Source organism: Carassius auratus, chromosome 30, assembly GCF_003368295.1.
Source record: "Carassius auratus strain Wakin chromosome 30, ASM336829v1, whole genome shotgun sequence".
Classification (NCBI taxonomy): domain Eukaryota; kingdom Metazoa; phylum Chordata; class Actinopteri; order Cypriniformes; family Cyprinidae; genus Carassius; species Carassius auratus.
The window spans coordinates 23,463,462-23,484,936 of record NC_039272.1 but is presented as its reverse complement, the minus strand read 5'-3'; the positions used below and the strand labels follow the sequence as shown (position 1 = coordinate 23,484,936).

At 40.4% G+C, this 21,475-nt stretch overlaps 2 protein-coding genes across 3 annotated transcripts in view; both read right to left on the bottom strand.

Moving 5' to 3' along the window:
- The window catches only part of LOC113049720 (ubiquitin carboxyl-terminal hydrolase 2-like), a 35,787-nt gene extending 30,855 nt beyond the window's left edge, over window positions 1–4,932 (bottom strand). The window contains exons 1-2 of one of the 2 annotated variants that reach the window (XM_026212318.1): window positions 4,738–4,932; window positions 2,652–3,216 (exon numbers count right to left, since the gene is read on the bottom strand). In XM_026212318.1, coding sequence (XP_026068103.1) covers window positions 2,652–3,170 — 519 coding nt within the window. In that variant the 5' untranslated portion in view covers window positions 3,171–3,216; window positions 4,738–4,932. The remainder of the gene's footprint in view (window positions 1–2,651; window positions 3,217–4,737) is intronic. The other variant, XM_026212317.1, reaches the window with a different exon arrangement.
- A 161-nt stretch (window positions 4,933–5,093) lies between these two features.
- LOC113049725 (alpha-tectorin) lies at window positions 5,094–20,368 on the bottom strand. The gene is made up of 25 exons (XM_026212323.1): window positions 20,288–20,368; window positions 19,852–19,991; window positions 19,441–19,728; window positions 19,177–19,314; window positions 18,833–18,998; window positions 18,402–18,634; window positions 17,875–18,054; window positions 17,138–17,708; window positions 16,333–16,946; window positions 15,527–16,097; window positions 14,791–15,440; window positions 13,910–14,014; window positions 13,252–13,792; window positions 12,579–12,778; window positions 11,829–12,209; window positions 11,377–11,663; window positions 11,002–11,282; window positions 10,663–10,773; window positions 10,251–10,453; window positions 9,062–9,225; window positions 8,536–8,784; window positions 8,242–8,404; window positions 7,924–8,008; window positions 7,605–7,724; window positions 5,094–6,292 (listed from the first exon to the last, which is right to left on the bottom strand). The coding sequence occupies exons 1-25, from the start codon at window positions 20,349–20,351 to the stop codon at window positions 6,189–6,191; spliced, it is 6,609 nt and encodes a 2,202-aa protein (XP_026068108.1). The 5' UTR covers window positions 20,352–20,368; the 3' UTR covers window positions 5,094–6,188.
- Between the last annotated feature and the right edge of the window lie 1,107 nt (window positions 20,369–21,475).

Here is a 21,475-nt window from a genome sequence, read left to right as displayed (position 1 = left end):
GTAAAAATTATGAATTACCAAATATTTTATTATAAAAACACTAAAAGGACATTCTCAGAACACAGCCACATGACAAACCATTATAATAACTATAGGAATAGTTTTGGTCTTATTTCTTATTTGTGTTACCGGTAATCTACATTAGGGTGTTTTGTGTACATTTGATGTTATTCAGTTAATTCTTATGGTATTATTTTTGTTACCATGATGGCGAGTCTTTGTTTCTATGATCATGTGCAATCAATGCCCTATGTACAAGTACTGATCATGTTTTAAGGACAAGTCACTTATCATAATTTTTATTACCCTGTATTATCATGGTGTTTATCAGTAGATTTTTAGGTAGAAATATGATTTTGACATTTTGAGTTCAAGCAGAGTATATTAAATGTATACATGAAACACTTTTTGCACAACACAACTTTTGACATGTGTTTGTGATATTTGAATGCAGTGCTTCATTTTGCAAGAGATGATAAGCATTTTGCATGTTGTGTGTGCAATTCTTGGATATGTGTGTAAACTTTTGAAAAAAAAGAGGCAAAGTTATGAAAATGTAAGGAGTTGAAAAAACTGTAATTTAAATTATAAGGTGCCATTCCCAATATGGTTTATTAACCGGCTTTAGTCAAGTAAATTTATTTAATGTGACTAAATCTGACTAGTGACTACAATAAACCAAGTAATGTTATATCAGTGAAAGTAATGTGGATCAGGGCTGCGTTTCCAAAAAGCATTGTAAGCCTAAAATGATCGCAGCTCCAATGGTGACAATAGGTCTACAATGCACTTTAGGCTTACGATGCTTTTGGGAAACACAGCCCAGGTCAGTTAGAAATAGGTAACCACATTTTCAATGTTTTACACTGATTTTTCATATTTCCAATTAAATCTGCAAAATACTGCGTAAGAAAGAGAGCATGCAGAACTGCATCTGTGATCTTAGAATAATTCATTAACTAAGTTACAATCAAAAAGTGCAAAAACTTGTAAACTATGATGAAATAAAGATAATGCAAATAATCTATCATAATAATGGACTTAATATGACTCTGAACACTAAACACTGAACTTTATCTCTCTGTACAAGTACTCCAGCACTCTGCTTATCCTTGCAATAACTTTAGACCTGATTGTAGAGACTTATGTAACCCGAACACACACGCCAGGCAAAAAAAAAACCCTTTAGAAATTAAGCAGATCAAAAAGACACCACTTCATCTCTGTCATGGCCTCTCCCAACACCACAAGACCATGGGAGCGGAATGAAAGAAAAGAGAAAGGAAAACAAAAACATACATTCTGGCCCAGTGATCTCTCCTGATGTTTGAATAAAGCATCAAAAATGGTGAGATTCAATTTCAAAGCATCTAGTTATGTCACACTGTTCGGACAGGAGGAGAACGGGAACACAAATAAGCTTAAGTCAGAGTTCTAAGCAGAACTGCACCTGGTACTGCACATTTTTATAACGCCCTGATTTTGGCTGACCACACGCTATACGCCTGACAAAGATAAAGTCCAAGCTAACAACATGAAATTGTGCTGATATACAGGGCTGCTACTGTGAACAAGTAATTATGTTCAGCACTGTACAGACCTCTGGCGCACTATGAGAGCAATCGACTAACAATCAATGTGGCACAATGTCAGCTCATAAAGGAATGATCTCAGCAAACTGCACAAAACCAGATGTAATGTAATGTACTACAATGCATGCAAAGATTCTTTTGTTGGTGGTTTTTTATATATATATATAATATTTGTGTATCGTATTTCTCATCTTAACCTATTATCAAAGCTCTGTGGCCCTCTAAATACAGTTTTAAAAACAGCAGCTTTAATTAAAAGAGGAAGGCAGCGCACTCTAGTGGATAAATCTGAGTATTACAGGGCTTATAGCTCATAATTAGAGCTGTGCCTGACTTTTTGTCAGACAAAACGACTTTATTCTAGTCCTTTTACATTACTGTGAATAATAATAAAAATAATAATATTAATATTAAAGATAGTAATATGCTGGCTGATAACATAATTAAAGAATATCAGTACAAGTTAAGACTGATCATAATACTGATCATCAAAATATCTCTCATTTTCAAATATTGGTTAAGGTACGGCAGTTACAATGGGATCGATTGGGGACAATCCATTCACTAGTTTCAACAGTATAGCCAAAGAATATATGCATGTTAACATTATTTTACTGTAAGAAATGCCTTACTAACATTATCTGTATAAAGTTCTGTATGATCGTACAATTTTGTAGCCAAGCCAATGCAGTTTAGCTCCATACCTGATTTTGTTTGTTTTTTTAAATGTAACTAGTCTTTAGGATTATGTAAAAATGACATGTTATGTGTTTGATCTGAGATGGCGAGAAACTCTGCAGTGAAAAGACTGTAAAATGTAAAACAGCTCAAATAACGCATTCAATTTGCTGAAAAATCCTCGCTCTGTAAACTTGGTTTTTGTCAAAGAGCTTTTTTGTGGGGTCAGAGACTTTTATATTATAATTCTGACAATACTTCCCTACAATCTCATGGCCACAGAAGCAGAAAAACATTTGGCTCGTCTTAACAATGAATCCAGATTCTGATCCTCATATGTATTGTCAGAGTACCTCTGAGTAACTCTATTATCAAACTCACCTCTGAGCTCCAGCAGAGAGGCACTGAGTAATCTGCTCGTCCCCTGATCGCGCTCTCTTTGACTGTGTACCCTCCTCTCTCCACTGCTCCTTGGTCACAGATCTCCAGTGTGGCCAGCTCCCGCATCAGGTCTGACTGACTGACCGACCTGCGCTGCCTTGACAGGGGTGATGTGCAGCTATATCCAGTCCTTGACGGTGAACGGCCCCTGGGGCCAATAATTCGGGGAATCTGACCTTTAACCTGCATCCTACTGTAGCTTTCACTCCGGCGGCCGATGTGGGGCTCTGAATGGGGTGCAGCTCGCCCCCGCTCGGGCTCCTGGGGAAAGAACAGGACGCCTCGGGCGAGGCAAGGGCTGGGGTTCAGGTAGCGGGAGGTGGAAGGAGCATACCTGGAAAGCTGAGGTTGACCTCTGACAATATATCCCAACGTGGGATCGCAGGGGTCATAGGAACTGTACGGACTTAAGAGGGTGGAGCCAGTGGAGTATTTGGGGGGTGAGTAGACCGGAGACATGATCAAGATGTGAAGCGAAATCAGCCCCAAGGTGGAGAGAGCCAAACTGTCACAAAAAACAAATACAGTCTGCTAAAAACAAAGCTGAAGCACATGAGACTAATGCTTATTAGAGACTGTGTGTACAATGTTTAGTCTCAGCAAATAATCTGTATTAGGATATAACAGAAACTCTTGCTCGTGCAAACACAAAGACAACGTAATAAACGTGACTCGTCTCATCTTACAGTATCAGTTGTGTGGAAGTAGGACAACGGTCAACTAGAATTACTAGCAGGTAATGTACACTGATACTCAAAATGTTGATGATGAGTGTAATAAATGAAAAGTAGTATAATTTTGGAGTTTTGTTGGACAAAAAGAGAAATGCAGAAGAAGAAAAGTATCTTTCAAAGACCGCCGCAGCCTTCTAGAATTGGCTGAAGTCACGACTTCTCTGTGAGATCTTAACTAAACTATGAACAAAGGCACTTCTTGTAAATAAACTTGAAAAAGCAAAACATTTGAGAAGGGTCTACGTCACGCAGTTGTCTAGTTACACTTGCATCTATTTGTTACATCTTATGCAAAGAAAAACATGGCTGGGTGGATAATCGTCTGAAGAACACTAATTGGATGTATTTTTTTTACGTTTGAAAAGTTTGTTAAGCAAAATTACATCGCTTTCACAGTCAACGAAGTTTGAAATAAAAGCTGTAACATACAATAAATCATACATTCAAATGCAGACCTAATAGTATCTTGGTTATAGCTACTCTAAAACCTAAACCTAAACCTAATCTTTCATAATATAAAACCTAACCCGTCTATAAGATTAAAAATGACTGTAAAGTTTCGTAATTATAAATATAATAATAGGCTACTACTTCAAAAACTGGAAAAACAAACAGAATGTGTTCTATAGTCTATGATATGGCAAAAAAGTAAGCATCAGATGGTAATGATGATATCAGATTTACTTCAAGGTAAAAAATTTAATTAGCATGGTGTCTAAAACATATAAGTATTGCTTTTTTTTCTTTTTTTTTACTTGGAATTGAAAGAAAATGAGGAAGAATTTTTAAAATAATGACGAAGGAGAAAATTATGAGGGGGGGGGCAGGATGCTGATGAATTAAGATATTGATGACAATGAAGATGAGGGTAAAATTCAAGTATAAGTAGAATATGACGATGATGACGACGACGATGACGATGATAATGATGACGAAGAGAGAGTGTTTTTGTAGTGATGTAAAGAACTGAGTGAATGAACAGGAATGCGCATTGACTAAGCTCTGAGTAATTAATAATGCAGTGCTACAGTACATATGAAAGCAGTGGACGCAATCTGAGCGTGAGTCAAACAGAGACTGTTACTGTAGCATACAGCAGTTACTATAAACACTGCATCCACTGCCCACTCGTTAACGCTGACTGTGAAAAACTGCCATTGAAAACGGCTGGAGGTCTCGTTAAATTGCATAAACGCTATGATCGGTAACAAAAGCTTAGCTATTAAGGGTAAATTATGTCACGTTTAATCCTGCGCAAGAGCCTCCACCAAAATAACCTTTAAGATGCTTACCAGCGGAATTCCAGTTCATTCTCCCGCGTGACCAGCGAAATATTCCTGGATCTTCCTAAGCACCACGCGCTATTTCAAGATTCAGCAGAAAACCGTACGGCGCTGGCTCAGCATTACGCACTCGATCAGCTGGTTGGAGTGGCAGGACACCAGCACAGAGAGCACAGAGAGAGCACAGAGTCCTGCTCGGATACTTGCGCTTCTCAAGTCAGGATTTAAGGAGGAACCGCCTCCCAAGCGGTCGCCACAGCAACGCGGATCGCTCGTTCTCTCTCTGCGCGCGCGCGCCCGCTCTCTATCTTTGGCTTGCTGCAGAAGCCATGACTAATGCACTATGAATAGAAGCAGAATCAATGTGAATTGCTCACTTTATTCTCAAATAAATCATATCAGATTAAAAACAAATCAAACAACCCCTAGAATAAAAAAAAAACATTGTTACAGTAAGTATTTGGTCACCAGACCTGACTACACGTCACCAATGCTTTATGGCAGTTCCAAACCTACAGGAAATACAGTATATTTCATCTGTGTGGTGTCATGAGCAAAGTGATTAGAGACAGTCCTTGAATCTTCCATTAATATCATCATCATCACCATGACATATGAGTGATATTACCACATTAATGGAGTTGATGACTAACAATTCACTTTATGTCAGTGATTCATACAGTACATTGAGTATTTATAGTACAGAACAAACGTGTTCACATCCATCAAACATGGCCTACTATATACAGCTTAAATAAGTGATGCTTGAAAAGTTGACTACTCAAGAACATTTGTGTGTTGGTACCAAACACTATTCACTCACTTGTATTCGTAGGAACACAAAGCAATACAAATGCTGATTGGCATTTTGATCTCAGCAATACTTCAGTATGGCAAAAAAAAAAAAGGGATTTAAATAAGAAACAAACAGTACAGGGTATGCATTTCATCAAATCAACTAAAACAAAAACATTACAACATAACTGGTGTTGAGAATAATCATCCATTCTTGCAACACGTGCTTTCACGTTTCAGTGATTTTTCAGGAAAATTCATCATCTAATAAGTAACGCTTGCTAATCTGTAATTCATGGCTGTGAAATATTCAGTAGTTGTCTTTCTATTATTACGTTTCAAAGTCACAGTTTACTTTTTTTTGCTTTCATGTAGTGCCAAAGAAAAGATTTGGTATTTTTCAGGGTTTGAAGGGTGTCAGGTTATTATATTGGACTGAGGCACATTGTTTACAGTATGTCTGAGATATCCAGCTGGTGAAGGTTCAGTTGGTTTCATTTGATCACAGTTTTCACTTCGATGAAGGGAACTGCCCAGAGGTGGTCCTCTCTGCAGGACTGCTGATGCATCACATGCATATCCCCTCACTGGCTCCTTATGCTTTTCTTTTCTCCTCCCTTTTGTCTGTATACGCCTCTGTCTCCCTTGAACTTGCTCGGTGTGTGTTAAGAGAAAAAAACTGAGGTGTGTGTTTGCAGTAAGATGTTGACGCTTACAACAACAGCTCCCAGAAGAAGCTGGGGTTGAAGGTCAGTACTCATACTGGCAACTGTTAAGAAAGAGAAAATGAGAAGAGAGATTCATGAGAACAGAGGGTCAAGCAGTTTACAATTTGAGCGAAGTCATGAAGAATGCACTAGTTTCACTTTGTTTCAGAGTTACAGAGAAACAGGATGTCAACGGATGCTGCTGCTGACATTTAATATATATTTGTGCAAGTGTAGTGTACAAGAGTGTCTGATGACAACACTGACATTTATTATAAATGGAAAATGTGTAAAAAAAAATAAATAAATGGACATAAAGTAGTAAAATGACAAACCTCTTGTATAGAAACATGAAGAAACATACAAAAGTTGGTTCTGAGTGGATCTACTACTTTGTGTTACATATTTTCAAGTACAATCATTTTTGTTTTTATATGCTGAATGTTTTTAAGCAGAATTGTATTGCTTTAAAATCTTAAAGGACATTTCCTTGTTGTCTGTTTTTTGTAATGGGTGAAACTTATTGTAGCTGATGCAACTTATAGTACTGTGGGCCACATCTGATATCATTTGTTAATAGACTGCTGCAGGGAAAATGTGTTTTTGAAGGTCTAAATCTGGAAATAAGTTAGCATTTTAGCAAATCATCATCCTAAATTCAATATTTTATTTTTTATTTTTTATAAAATACATCAATAATACCCACTTTGATTTTTAAAAGCTTTTTCTTGCAATTGCTGATTATTTGCTAAATGGGCCTATACAGGTTGTAAAACAGGTAAACTCATCTACTCACTAGTTTGCTTTTACAGCCTTGTTGTGTTTATACTCACATTCTTAAAAGCTATTCTAACTCAGACTTGGCTTTTAACTTTTGGAGATAGTATTTAGGCTTCAAATTCATAAAAGTTGCGTTCATTTGTCAAAGTCATGATAATGAACGAAATGTGTCACAGAGCTGCTTTTCTGCAATAATCCAAAAGCCAGTTAAAAAAAAATCCCACTGGCCTTTTGTTAACAGAGCTAGTGTGATAGTACCTACCTAGTACGGGTTGGCCTACAAAAATACATAAGCACTGCATTGCTGTGATTTGTTTGGAACTATTTTCTTTAGTGGACCAAAAATACAAAACCTCGCTGGCAATATTGTGCCTAAAATGTAGGTTTAAATAAGATTTATTTATTTATTTATTTATTTTTTACTGTTGCATAAAAGCAGTGTCACACATGCAATAAGTGCTGTGCTCCAAGAGTCCTAATAATTCATATTACAGCACTGGGATGTTTTATTGTTTGTAGCACACCACTTTCGGCAAATTTCTGCCTATTTAAAATAATTAAAACAGCCCATGTCTGTGTGTATTTGTATTTTACCTCGGCAGCTCTTCCCATCTCTTTGCAGCATGCCTGTCACACAGCTGCACACAGCGCCTTTTACTTGACTAGTGCAGATCTGCTCACAGCCACCATTATCCTCTTCACACCAGTCTAAATCTAAAACACACACACACACACACACACACACACTGTTATAGCTGTAATCACCTTGCTGATATGCACATACACAAAACACCCAATTATACACCCACATCATATTGCCTCCACTATTAAACTACAGACACATTCCACACACATACACACACTCTCAGGACATGCGCTCATGCACAAATCTAAAATATACTCCGTAGCCTACCTCTTCTTCTGATTGGTCCCACTGACAGGATCTGTTCTTTATGCTGACTGTAATCCGTATAACTTCGTTTGTTATGAGGGCAATTCTGTAAAAGATTCTGTCATTACAAATCCAAAAGAAGCACTTCTCCAGGATGACTGATGGAGAGATGAACAAGTGAACCATATGTAAATAGTATTTTTCATTTCAAGCCATGCTTTAGTGGCACATTATGAACCAGCCCCCTTTACCATTGTCACTATTGTTTTAAATGGCAAAACGACTAAAAATAAAATAAAAAAGGTGTTTGTCGATGTGTGTGTGTGTACAAGCTCTCACCACTTTGCAAGCGTTGGTCTCTGAGTCACACAGAGTGACGTCACAGTGCAAATGCACCTCATCGTAATCCCCAATGAACTTAAAGACAGTAACGTGGAAGCGGCAGGTCAGGGACACGCCATTCTCAGCCATGCCTATAGTGTTATCCTTGATGTTAGGACACCTGCAATTACAGTTATGCTATGTGAGAGCAGTAGGTATGTATATGGGTGTGTAGTCCTCTTCTGAACAGTATTTTAAAATATGTTAAATATGGACTGAAATGGTTGTTTTTTTTATATGCTGTTTTCTTACCCTCTCTCTATGATAATGTAACGAAGGCGATCGCTGCTGTAGCGAGATGGTGTAGCCCAGCACATGTTAACAATGAGAATAAGCTGTTTATCATCTGCTCCTTCCACAAACACCCCCACAAACAGAATGTCCCTGGTGCTCAGCACCACTTCTCCCTCGCGGTACGGATTCCGGTATGAGGCGTTCTTATACAGGGCCATTTTTGTGATGAAGTTGCCCTCTTGGGTCGGCAGTGTGAGGTTTATTATACTGTGGACAGCAGAAAAAAAGAGAGGTTATTATGTTTATCATTTGTCACATATGTAGTGCAACCAACTGAGCATTGTGCATGTAATATGAGATTATGTTATCTGCAGTGTTTGTTATTTATTATAATAAATGTGGCTGTTGACAAAGATAAAAAAATATTAGAGTAAGGTACGTAAATATATAACCATGGAATATTACGGTACTTTAAAGAATAACATAATATTACCTATGTAATACTGTGGTATTTTTTGTAAGGGGTGTATGTGTGACAGCTGACCTGAGCATTGGCTTCAATACTGTCTCCAGCGAGATCTTGATGTCCAGTTCATAAGCACAGGAAAACTCCACGTTGATGGTCTTATCACGTGTCACTATATTCCCTGTGTTGTTCACGCTCTCGATCCACACTGTGTTCTTGTACATAATGTGTGTTCCATTTGACTGGACTCACAAATACACACACACACACACACATAAAAGTTACAGTAAATTGAATTACCTTTCCACTGAGAATAACATATTCAGCCAAGCAATCAGCACATCAAATATACATACAATGAAAATGTAATTACGAAAAGCAAAAAGAGTATCTTCTGCTGAAAATCTGAAAGTCTAAATGATTAGTTGCAAAGGATCTTTCTTGAAAACATATTTGGAAAGCAATTTCAACATTGATCGTGTACCAACCTGAGCAATGTAGAACTAAATTAGGAAACATTTAATAGTCTTATATAGCAGACCAATGAGCACCAATGAGACTTTTTGTCCTCAAAATGTGGAATATTTTCAAAGCATGATGATTTAATATTCAAACAAGCATAAATGCAGAACAATCTTAAATAATGCATTGCAATCATATGGGACCATTTATATTTCGACTCAAAAAATGTAATGTATAATATTATTTTCATCTGTTCCGTCCTTCACAAGGCGGCAGTATGGTTTCACAGAGGGTAAAACTATTCCCCTTAGAAAAATGTACATTATGAATGTGTAATTCTAAAAAACTTTTTAGGATGTTAGATGACGAGTTTGTGAGGCTGAGACATTAGTGAAACAAATACATTTTAAACCTGCTTAAGCTGGTCCTAGATGGTCTAAGTCAGTGGTTCTCAATTCCAGTCCTCATGGGCGTACAATTTTGTATGTCTCCCTTATTTAACACACCTGATTAAGATCATCAGCTCATTAGGAGAAAGATCCATGAACTGAGCTGAGTGTGTCAGACAAGAGACACATACAAAATGTGCAGAGCAGTCTTTGCGCAGATGTCTATCGCTCCAATGTCTTTGCGCAGATGTGCACCAAACCTAAACTTCTTTGCTTGTATTCACATGGAAATGGATGTGAATGGAACCAGAACCAGTACTTTCCACTCTCTCAAGAGGCAGAGCTCATACTGTCTAAAAACTGAGACGGTCTGATCTTGAGCAATTGTTAATGAGGGAAAGGAGGGATTTGTTCACCTGTACAATGGAGCCACAATGTCCCTTGGTATTGTTGATACGAAAGGAGATGAAATCCTCTCCCTCGATACCAGCACAGTGCTGGTCGTTAATTCGTACGTCTTCCCTCTCAAAGCCCAGCTGGAACAGACGGCACTTAGAGATAGAAACCTCCATCTGAGCGTGTTTACAGGTCACCTCTGCCTGGATTATGTCATCCTCACCTACGCCAAAAGGTACAAGATATAAGGTCTTTTCTCAATATTTCATACCAGTTTATTATATGACCATTTAATTTAGCACTTAGCCTAACATTATAACATAAAAGGTAACTAGTACAGGATAATGTGAATGGGTTTGATGATGAATGAATGATAAAGTGACCTTACAAAGGATTTATATTTATTTCTGCCGCAATACATCTTTTACTCACTAATTTCAGTGCTGGGCAGTTCAGGGCAGCCACACAGATCTCCTCCATTCTCCTGCTCACATGTGGTGTTCGAGCAAATCTCTCCTGCACAGGGGTCATAGATCCATTCTGCTAAAGACAGGTCCAGTTACAAAGTTAGCACAGAATGTTTCTAATAAAATATCTGTTTGTCAAAAATTGTAAAAATGACTTGTGATAGTCCCTGGAACAAATCATAATAATAAAAATGATCAAATAAATATACATTTATTTTTTAAGATACATGTAGAATGTACTTCTAAAAATGACAATTGAGCTGTGCTGCCTGTGCTTATCCAGTAGGTGGCAGGGTCCTCTTACAGCAGTTCTCCTGCGCGATCCACTTGGTGGTGAGTGTGCCGAAAGAGCGGCAGGCCTCAGCGTAGGCTGCCATTGAGCCGCACACCTGGGCCTTACGGTGGTTGTAGCAGCCGTCCATGTAACAAGACTGGTAGAAGGGGTGAGGGTCCAGCAGGCCGTGGCAGGGCTGGAAGAAACCTTTCAAATCTGTGAGCTTCAGACAGTTGTCTTCTCCCTGGAGCTCTGATACTGCTGTATTATCACAGGACTGAGCCAGGGCCACATACTGGGTCTCGTCACAACTACAGGCAAGAGTCAGGCAATGGAGGATTGAAAATGACTGGCAGCGAAAAGAGGACAGGGTGAAACTAACGAGATGAGATGATAAATGTAAACCTGTTCTGCATGCCGTTGGTTTTCCAGCTCTGAGCGAGCTCCAGTGCACTGACGGCAGGCTTTCCACGGGAGGTGATGTAATCATCAGAGGGGTCCCCATTGAAGTTCCCACACAGTCCACACACCTTGTTCTGCAGCCGGGGGCCCATCGTAATGCTGAGGGTGTTGAATCGGTTATAACGCACCTGGATGTCCTGGGGAGTGTCGATCACCAGGAACCCCTCTGATGTGGATACTCGGGTCATTAGACCGGTGACAAAAGGTACGGACACGGGCGTACCATTTACCTGAGACAACAGAGGAAAACACTTAGCATTTAGCTGCATAATCGTTACATAATAATTTCATAGTCAACATATAAAAAGAAAGTCAAAAATCCATCCTCTAATGCTAGCTCCAATATTCACTTTCCAGTAGAGCAGTAATTTGTATTACAATTTCGAAGTTCCCACCTTAACGGTGTTTCCGGAGATGAGAATGTTCTCCTCGTTGATGTAGAGGTAAGCATGGGATATGGTGGTTAGGTTGGGTGTACTCCACTTGTCAAAATTGGCAATGAGTTGAAAAGATAACTCCGGCAGCTTGTGACAGATCGTTGAAAGAACAAAGGAGCATGAGGCAGGTAAACGAAGAGAGGCACCGTCAAAAGTACGGAAGACGCCACCGCCTGATGCCACACAGTGTTGAGTACGTCGGGCAAAGCATCCTCGCACACCGTGACGTAGGACGCATTCCTCCTCTGCTTTGCATCGCCGTGGGTCACACTGAATCAGATTCCGTCCAATACACTGACAGCGTTTAGTGCAGTCACTGTTCCAGAACAACTGCTTAGGCTTAGAAACAGAGAAAATAGAGTGAAAACACTTACTCATACAAAAGTCTGTTAATATTTGGCTTCTAGGGTGTCCAGGGTGGTTGATAATTGATTAACTGATAATACTAAATTCAGTCTTTCTTTGAACTTTTATCACTCTTTTATGGAGCACAAATGCTTAATAATGAATTAAGTCTTATTATTTATTATATCTTAATACTCTTTTAATTTCTTTTTTCCTAGGTAATCTGATTAGATACAGAAAAAAGTGGGGCAGTTAAAAAAATAATAATTTGGTTTTGTATTTTCGTAGTGCATGCTTTTAATATAGTTTTTTTATTATTATATCTTTTATTAGATGTATTGGCTTTGTCTAGTTTTGTCTTACCTCATAATATTTACCATCCGTGTAGCATCCACAGTTCTGACTGAGGATACAGCTCTTGCCATTGAGCACATAGCCTAGGTCACACTGGCACCCCTCAACACAGTACTGGTTACAGTCTCTCTGTCCACGTGCAGGGGCACATTGCGGCTGGCACACCATCATACAGCTGGAATAGTGGCTGTTCACGGGGCACGACAGTACTGGGCACACACATAGTTCATTGGACGGGTGAGCTCCTCCAGAAGTAAAGGGGAGGATGTATTGTATTTCACTTTAAAGGGCTTATATGAATGTGTGGCATTCAAGGGGCTTTGACTGTGATAAAATGTCTTGTAGTTTTTATGTTAGGAAAACAGAACATTTGTAAATTAAGCCATGGTTTGTGGTTAGCCACATTTTGGCTGGTTAAGTGGCAGTTTACTGGTCTAAGTCAAGTTCCTCCTTCATTGTAAGTCTATGTTTTTTCTCTGATCACTTGCTCTGAAAATTAACTGCACATCTCTCTCTTAATAATCCACACAATTTACTGTAGAACAAACCCCTAACCTCAAATAAGATATATATAAAAATAATAGTTGTGATGCTTGCCTTAGAAAGCAACATTGATTTTTATGCAAAACAAGATCGTGGCATAAGAGTAAATAAACTCAAATAAACATAAAATCTGTCTCACCACAAGGTGTGGAATTTCTCCAGCCGATGACAGACACTCCTTGTGTCTGACAGGTAGTGCCATAAACCTGTAGCCAATTACAGATGGTCTCTCTCGCACCTTGATCTACACATGTATCCTGCAGACAGCTCTGGTAGAAGTATGCTGGTGCCACTTTGCTGTGACAGCGTGCAAACACACCTCCACGGTCTATTATAAGTCCGCATAATCTCACTGCCTCAGGTTCGACATACACATACAACCCTTCAGCAAAGTGGAAACGGTTTCCTGGGTTACCGTTATCGATGTCAATGTTACCAACAGCATCTGTTACTTGGGCCGGGACCTCAGCAGCTAGGCCCCTCTCAGCCAATCCACAGCGAGGGCAAGAGTCCCCGCAACCCACTTGGCAGAAGGTGTCACGTTCTGCCCATGCCATGCCCCATTCTGTGACACTTAGTGCGGGACCAGTAATGGGCATTCCTTGGCAGAGACCACAGGTGGCATTAAAGAGACTGCGAGGAAGAGTCAGAAGCAGTAACGTATTCCAATCAAAAGCCACCTGTAGAGATATTAACCGTGTATTAGCTTACACAGTGGATAATGTTGTAACGGTGTACAGAATGTGTTTTACAAGCATAAAAGTGGTTTGCAAAATGTATTTTGATTTGCACTCCACCTTCAGACCAAAGTCTGTCTCCACAAGTAACTGCAGACCAAGGGTGTAGATGTTAACTTTCCCTGGACCAAGTTTTAAAGGCAGATACAGGCGCTCTTTGTTCACCTAAAAGAGATAAATACTTTAAAACATTGACATTTGTTTCAATATAGCAGTCAAAACAATTTAGTACATAATACATCCTTTTCAGACTCATCTTCTGACTTTGCTTCTTATATAATCTCCTTTTATCCATTTTTTGTTTATCATCTATCTATATTATCTAACAGAGTTCAAAAGCCAGATTCATGATGATTCCCTCTGTCTCTCATTCTCCAACTTGGTTTTCTTCTCCCCTCAATCTTTATTTGATCTAAAGTTCCTCAGATCTTTCAATGGTGTTGTGAACTCATTCCAGACATCACTCAGTTATAAGTTTCCCTCTGTATCTGCTCCAGTGTGGTAACAGATGGTGGCTGAAATATTATACCCCTCACCTGAAAAAATGTACTGCTTTGTTTAGTTCTTCTGTCTGGTTGACTAAATAACTTAGTGTCATAAAAATGAGGAGTTTGACCTTCAAAAGGTGGTGTTCTAGAATAACAGATGAATTCTTGTGATTATAAAATGTCTGCCACTCATGCAAATGGACAAAAATTATATGAGTAGCTGTCTGTTTCAGGTGCAGGTGTAGAATTTTGTACTGATCCAAATCAGCTTTGCCTGCTGGATCACATCTGTACACACAAATATGAACATGCTACTTGTACCACTCAAATCAATATTGAGGTTTATGCCAATTACGATTCTGGGACATGTTTAAACCTGCTTAAAACGAAGCAAACAAAAGATAAAGATTCATATTGTTCATTATCTTAACTCATAGCTCATGACAAACCTACCGTGACTGTGTGTTTGAAACTTTGTGACACCTCAATTTCATATCCATAGACCTCCAGAACAAATCCCCGCACCCATATAGACTGGCCTGTGTCTCTCTCTTCATTCCGAGCTGAAAACTGGAACTTGGGCAGTCCCCCCAGAACTGTCTCTGCACTGTCTAGTCCCCCAAAGCCTTCATTGTCCCCCTCTCCACACTCAGTAGTGGCCAGACGAAGAGTACAGCTGCTCTGAATGTCAAATGGTACACCTCCAAATGGCAAAACGTGTCCATAACCAGCAACAACACACATGGCCACTGTCCTTGGCTGACAGAAGAACAGGCCTTCATTCTCCTGGCAGTACTCCTCTGGGTGACAGGGTGAGAAGGTGCAGTAGACGCTGTTGTCTGTGCCATTGCAGTAGCAGCGCTCCTGGCACTCCCAGTCTGTCCAGAATGTCTCATTGGTGGCTAGCTGGCGGCCCAGGTAGAAGCAGCCACAATCGCTACGTGCCACACAGATGCCATCACGGAGGGCATATCCCTCTTCACACTGGCAGCCCTCTGAGCAGGGTAGAGGGCACGGCTCCTCAGGATCATCCAAGTTAGAGCAAGTGAGAGGGCATGCAGAGGTACACTCATCAAAACGACTGTTTTCTGGGCAGGGAAGAGCTAAAGAAAGAATGAAAAAGTTAACTATGTGAAAGGGATAGAAGGTGCTGAAAATTATTAAAGAGAGAAACAACAAACACACTTACGACAGTTGGTAGCACTCCTCCAGGCTCCTAAGTTGATTTGCGCATCCTGGCAAGCTGTAGCATATGCCTGGAGGGAGTTACACAGGGCAGAACGGTTTCCTTCCTTCACACACATGTTGTAGAGACAGTTCCTGAAGAAAGGAGAGGGGTTAACAGCTATGTGGCAAGCCAGGAACGAGCTGTTTCCTGGGTCATTGATGTTTCCACACAGCCACGGGCTCTGGTACAGCCTTAAATCTGTACACATACGATACAAGTCCTCACAGTCGCCATTGCATGTCAGATCATCCGCAATGGCTCTCCAGCCTTCAATAAACTGTTCCGGTGTATCAGCCTGCCTTCCACTAGGTAGACGGAAGTCATCAATTGGATCTCCATTGAAGAAACCACAAAGACCACAGGTAGTGTTGTAAAAGAGGGTGGAAAGAGTGATGTTTAGCAGGCCCTGACGTGAGTATCGGGTGCGGACTAAACCACTCCACTCAATCACTGTGGTATTAGCAGAAGACCGGTATATCATTAAAGGCTCCACTGGATGGACATAAGGAAGAATTGCTGGTTCACTGTTGACCTGGGTGGAGAGGAGATTTACAACATCATCAGCATGTCACACAATCAGATAACTTGATCTGAACAATATGTGAGAATATATTGAGGAACAATCTAAGCTATTATACAAATAATGATATTGCTAACGTGAAGTGTCCCAAGTAGGTATCTTCACATCTTTCGTCTTTCACAGACAGGAACTGACACTCTTTTTTTTTTTTTTTTGAAGATTAGAGGATATGGAAGTCACCACAAACCTTTATCAAGTCAAAATCCGAGCCACCTATCTGTGCTTCCAGATGTCCCACCCTAACCACCACTGGACGCAGCCATGTAGGGCCCTTATTCACCAGCTTCCTGCCAATCTTCACCTCCACTGATGTAACATTTGCAGGCAAGCGTCCCAAAGTCTTCACCAGGTAGAATGAGCTCTCATCAGGCAACGGCATTGTGGACCCATCAAACGTAGCCAGTATTTGAGTCTGAGACAGCGAACATAATGCTTCACGACGAGGGTAACATCCCAACAACCCAACTTCTGCCACGCAGACTTCGCCTTCACCACAAGAGTCATTGAAACATGTTACTTCACCTGATGGGCCACACACACATCGCTGGGAACATTCTTCACCCACCTCCCCTCCTTCCCCTGCCCAGAAGGTCTCATTTAGGGCATAGTACAGACCATCACGTTCACATCCACACTCGGAGCGACGGACGCATCGGCTGCCACTCAGCACATAGCCCTGGTCACACTGGCAGCCCTCAGTGCATGGATGGGCACAGTAGAGGTGTGATGTCAGGTCGGAGCAGGAGGCAGGACATGCACTTGTGCAGACTTGGTAGTGGCTGTTTTCAGGGCATGTCAATACTAAGAGCCGATGACAAATGGAAAAATACAAGGTCAGTGCAAAAGAGAACATAGAAAGAATGTATTTATGATAGAAAGTGAGAAAAGGATTTAATAATGTGTACTTGATTTAACCTCTAAAAGAACTCTCTACGATGTCTGGACTTTATTGACATAGAGTTAGCCTTAAGGCCACACCTGATATCACTCACCACAGAATGAGCGTGATCTCCAGGGTCGTATAGTGACTCCCAAGGCCTGGCATGCAAGTGCGTATGCCTGTATAGCCTGACACAGGGTGGTGATGTTATCACGATTGCTGCACATATCATAAACACAGCTGTATACAAATGCTGTGGGGTCTACCACAGCCCTGCAGTCTCTGAAAGGTCCATCAGTCTTATTGATCAGCCCACAGTAGTCTGAGCGAAAGTAGAATGCTTCGGCTGCTGGTTCACAGATGCTACAGTTCTGGGCACAGCCATCGGTACAACGAAAATCTGTGTCTTCAGCTCGCCAGCTACCACCCAGTTCTACTACGCTCTCTGCCAAAGAGCCATCTGGCAACACGGGGTCATCTGCGGGGTCATCATTGTAGTTACCACATAGACCACAAGTGTTGTTGAAATAAGAGCTGGGGAGGGAGATTGAGGCGTAGTGCAGTCCGTCATAGGTCACCAAAAGACCAAAGTCTGTTTCCAAAGCAACAGCAACGCCAGATTGGTATACCTTGACAGCGCCTAGTTGAAGTTGAACAGGGAGAGTCTTTATCAAACCATCCACCTGAAACAACAGAATCACAAAATGAAAGACATTGAGAAAGGTTATATTGCCTGTGTCCTACAAGAACAATTTAATCAACTAGGCTGCTATTCATACTGCACAATTGGTCAGTTTAGTAGGAGTAACAGATTAAAATTTAAAGGATTAAGACATGAAAAAAGCTGACCTGCACAGTTCCCAGAGTCCCTTTGGGTAGTGTGACACGATGGTTGTACACCTCTACTGTCACATCCCGTAGCCAGGACACAGTGGTCACACCACGGTTCTCGTTCTTGGCCTCCACACTGAAGAAGGGCAAACCAGGCATTTCCCAGCATGGACGAGCCAACAGGTATGAGCAAGTGCCCTGGATGAGAGATCAAGGAAATCACATAGTTAAAGCCTACAGTTTAACTTCACAGAAAAAAAACTGCATGATATTCAGCTTGTGATAGGTTAAACTCATAAGAGCTTAACCTCTAGCCTAACCTCTGATAATGGATATCTTATAAACTCAATTTGTGAAATATGATGATCCTAATATTTTTGTTATATTTCTTGGTTTAGAAATTTCATACTTAACTATTTCCAGAAGCATCAGTTTGCCAAGTGTACTTTTGAATGCAACAAAGGAGAACAAGTCATCTATTCATCCATTATTATTAGAATTAACTATTAATGCCTATTGTTATGGATTTTAACCCTGTACTGCACCTGAAAATGATAAAGAAATCCATCGAAAGTGTGGTAGTGGGGGTCTCCAAACACCACACAGGTGCTGGTACGGGTAGGCTGGCAGTAGTAAGCCCCCTCCACCTGTTCACAGGTTTCTAACTGACCACATGGAGTTTCTTGGCAGATGACCTCATTATCCAAATCAAGACACCTACATCGCTGAGTGCATTGGTCTGATAACCAGAAAACCTCCCCACGCCGGTAAAACCGCCCTGAAAAAAAAAAGGTTGTGGAGACACAAAAAGAAGAGAGTGTAAGACAGGGCATGAGCAGAACATGTTGAATAAAAAGTGTATATGGCAAATAAACAAGGAACACACAATTAAAGTATTCACAAGTAAAATATTCATTTAATGTATCAAATACCATGAAAACATTATAAAACTATAACTATATAGTTTCTGTTGTACCATTGTGGCCGCAGCCATTTGCTGGGTCTATCTGGTCAGCATCGATGCGGAAAAACCACCGTCCTGGCACGTTAACATTAGTGGTATGTTCAATGTTGACCACTTCATTCGAGCGTGATCCGGGAAGGTTTAAGTAATGGCTGACATCTCCACCATTAAAACCTGCCTAGAGAGCGCAATCATAGTAGAGAATGATAAAGAGATCAATTGTGTTGTGAGTTTTCAGAGGGTGGAAACATTTCCCAGGGAACTATCTGATGCAAAGAACCAGAACCCCTGTAACAACTACAGCAACGTCTGAAACAACTGTTATATCACAAATGAGAATTTTAAGATGATCCTACCTGTGCTGTGGTTCCTCCCAGGCCCGTAAGAGGGTCTCCTCCACTAGCCGTGCCTGTGGTCCAGCTGATCTCTCCATAGTTAAACATAGCAAAAGAAGCTTGTCCATCAGAGATCAAAACTGCCTGAAATGTATTTACCTGAAAAGAAAAAAGAATGACTTTGTTTTGCTGGTGGTTGTGATTAATGTGGTGATCACACAGTACATGTTGCTCATTCAAATTTTTTTTACATTGGTCATGCCAATAAAACTCTTTTTGGCTCACCGGGGTTGTCTGGCTGCCTCCATAAAAGGTGACCTGATTCCAGGTAGCGATGAAGACCCAGTTGGCAGTGAAGGACACCATATTCTTGAAATACTTTCTGACATCCTGAGTGGCCCTCTCCAGGGTCTCTGGGTCTGTTGTCTCACGGTAGTACACATCCCCACGGATACCATTATGCACGTCAGCCCATAAAGGGGCAATGAAGGAACGGCTGTCACTGAGGGGAAAAGCCTCTGGAGTGAATTGACTCACCTGAACGTTGAAGGAGATCACTCCATTGTTGTTGACCTATTGGGAAATGTAAGATGGTTCGCTGTTACACAATTCCCTGCAGAATCGAACAGCTAAGATGTTGCATTGATATTTTGGCTGATTTTTCTCACAGTTCTCTTGCATATTTTGGACACTTACATAAAGGGACCTATAGGGCACATTGAATAATATGAACGGAATTAGTAGTGGAAACTCTGGAGAACTGCCATCATCCATCTTAGGGGTTTCTAAATCCCTGTGAGCTGGTCCAAAGGGGTAGAGGGTATCCTGAGAAAAAGCTAAGCAGAGGACAGATTGTGAAGAATGGATTTAAATTATGTAAATTCAGTGAGGTGTCTTTTTGCATAGATGCGGTACATCATAAGCTGTTTGCTTATTGAAATCTGAAAATACTTTTCAGAACGATGAAGTAATTTCCACAGACTTGGAAAAGGTTTTGGGTTAACATCTCAAAGTCCTTTTGACACCTGTACTTATTGTCTGAGTCTTTATTCAGTGCCTTGGCTCTTTTCGTCCATTTTTCACTGTTCCATCTAATGCTCATGAGGTGTTGTGGAGGCAGGACATCACTTACCTCTTCTGGGTGCAAGGGTGCTGAAGAGCTGGAGAAGAGAGACTAAAGTGCCTGTTCTGACCATCCTAAACACCTGAGAAACATCAAAATATTCATCACAAAACAGAAGTGATGCTGTAGTGCCACCAGCTCTCTAAACATAAACTATTTTAAGATTAAAAAGGAAAATTAATAGTATTATTAGGGCTGCTCAATTAATCAAGTTTCTAATCGCGATTACAATGATGGATGCCACAATTACGTAATTGTGCAAAGCTGCAATTAATCATTAAAAGTCCACTTATGCTATTCTGCATGCTTAAGATGATTTTTTTCTCTTTCTACATGTTATCTTAAGGATTTTTCCCATTATTTTAATTTTAGTTTTAGCATAACATTATAATCCCATTCATATTTTTACTTTTTTATAATTTAAAGAAGAAACTAATCCGATGTATAGTTGACATTTGAGACTTAAAACAATAAAAAATTTCTGTTTGAGTGTTTTCAGCTTGTTTATTTTCATATAAAAATACGGCCTGCAGTTGCATCAAACAATGGTATAAACATCATACAAGGGAATTTCAAGAATTTCAATTTCAAGGGAATAATCGACAATTGTGATTTTTGTCATAATTGTGCAGCCCTAAGTATAATATTTTTAAAATAGCATGATAATAAACCTATTTAAAGAAATAAACAGCTAAGCCAATACACATTTGTCTTCAATCTTCCCTGGTTTAAAGAGCAGTCTCCCAGGTCTCCCATGAGGGCATTATGCCCCTTTCTCCCTCTCCATGGTGGGCCTGTTCGCCCTGAGCTGAAAAGGTTCTATTATGTGATGGGGAACAATGTGTTGGGATCACATTCTCCAGCACTACCGTGTGAGTGGGCTATGGTGGTGCCGTTCCAGTCCTCCACAGTGCCAATGAGCCCGTGGCTGGGAGAACTTGCCTTGCTCCTCTCCATCGTCTCAAGGGTCTATTACCAAGTGTTTATGTGTTATGACTTGTTGGCATCTGAGAGAGGGCTGTGAACAGTTAGGCTAATGGGTTTAATTAAGCAGGCTTGAGTTGCTAGGGTCTTTATGGCAACCCTGAGGGGCTGCAGTTTGGGTTTCACTCCCTTTAGATTTCACCTAGCCTTAGTGTGCCAAAATAACCTTGCAACCTCTCAAATATCAGATGATGCAAATGATAAGGTTTTAAC

Excerpts from the sequence above, each read along its gene's own strand:
- LOC113049725 (XM_026212323.1), bottom strand. The coding sequence starts at position 20,351 with ATGGTCAGAACAGGCACTTTAGTCTCTCTTCTCCAGCTCTTCAGCACC. Across the intron at positions 19,315-19,440 it reads GAGGCAGCCAGACAACCCCG|GTAAATACATTTCAGGCAGT; the intron begins GTGAGCCAAAAA and ends TTTTCTTTTCAG. Across the intron at positions 17,709-17,874 it reads GGACTCTGGGAACTGTGCAG|GTGGATGGTTTGATAAAGAC; the intron begins GTCAGCTTTTTT and ends CTGTTGTTTCAG.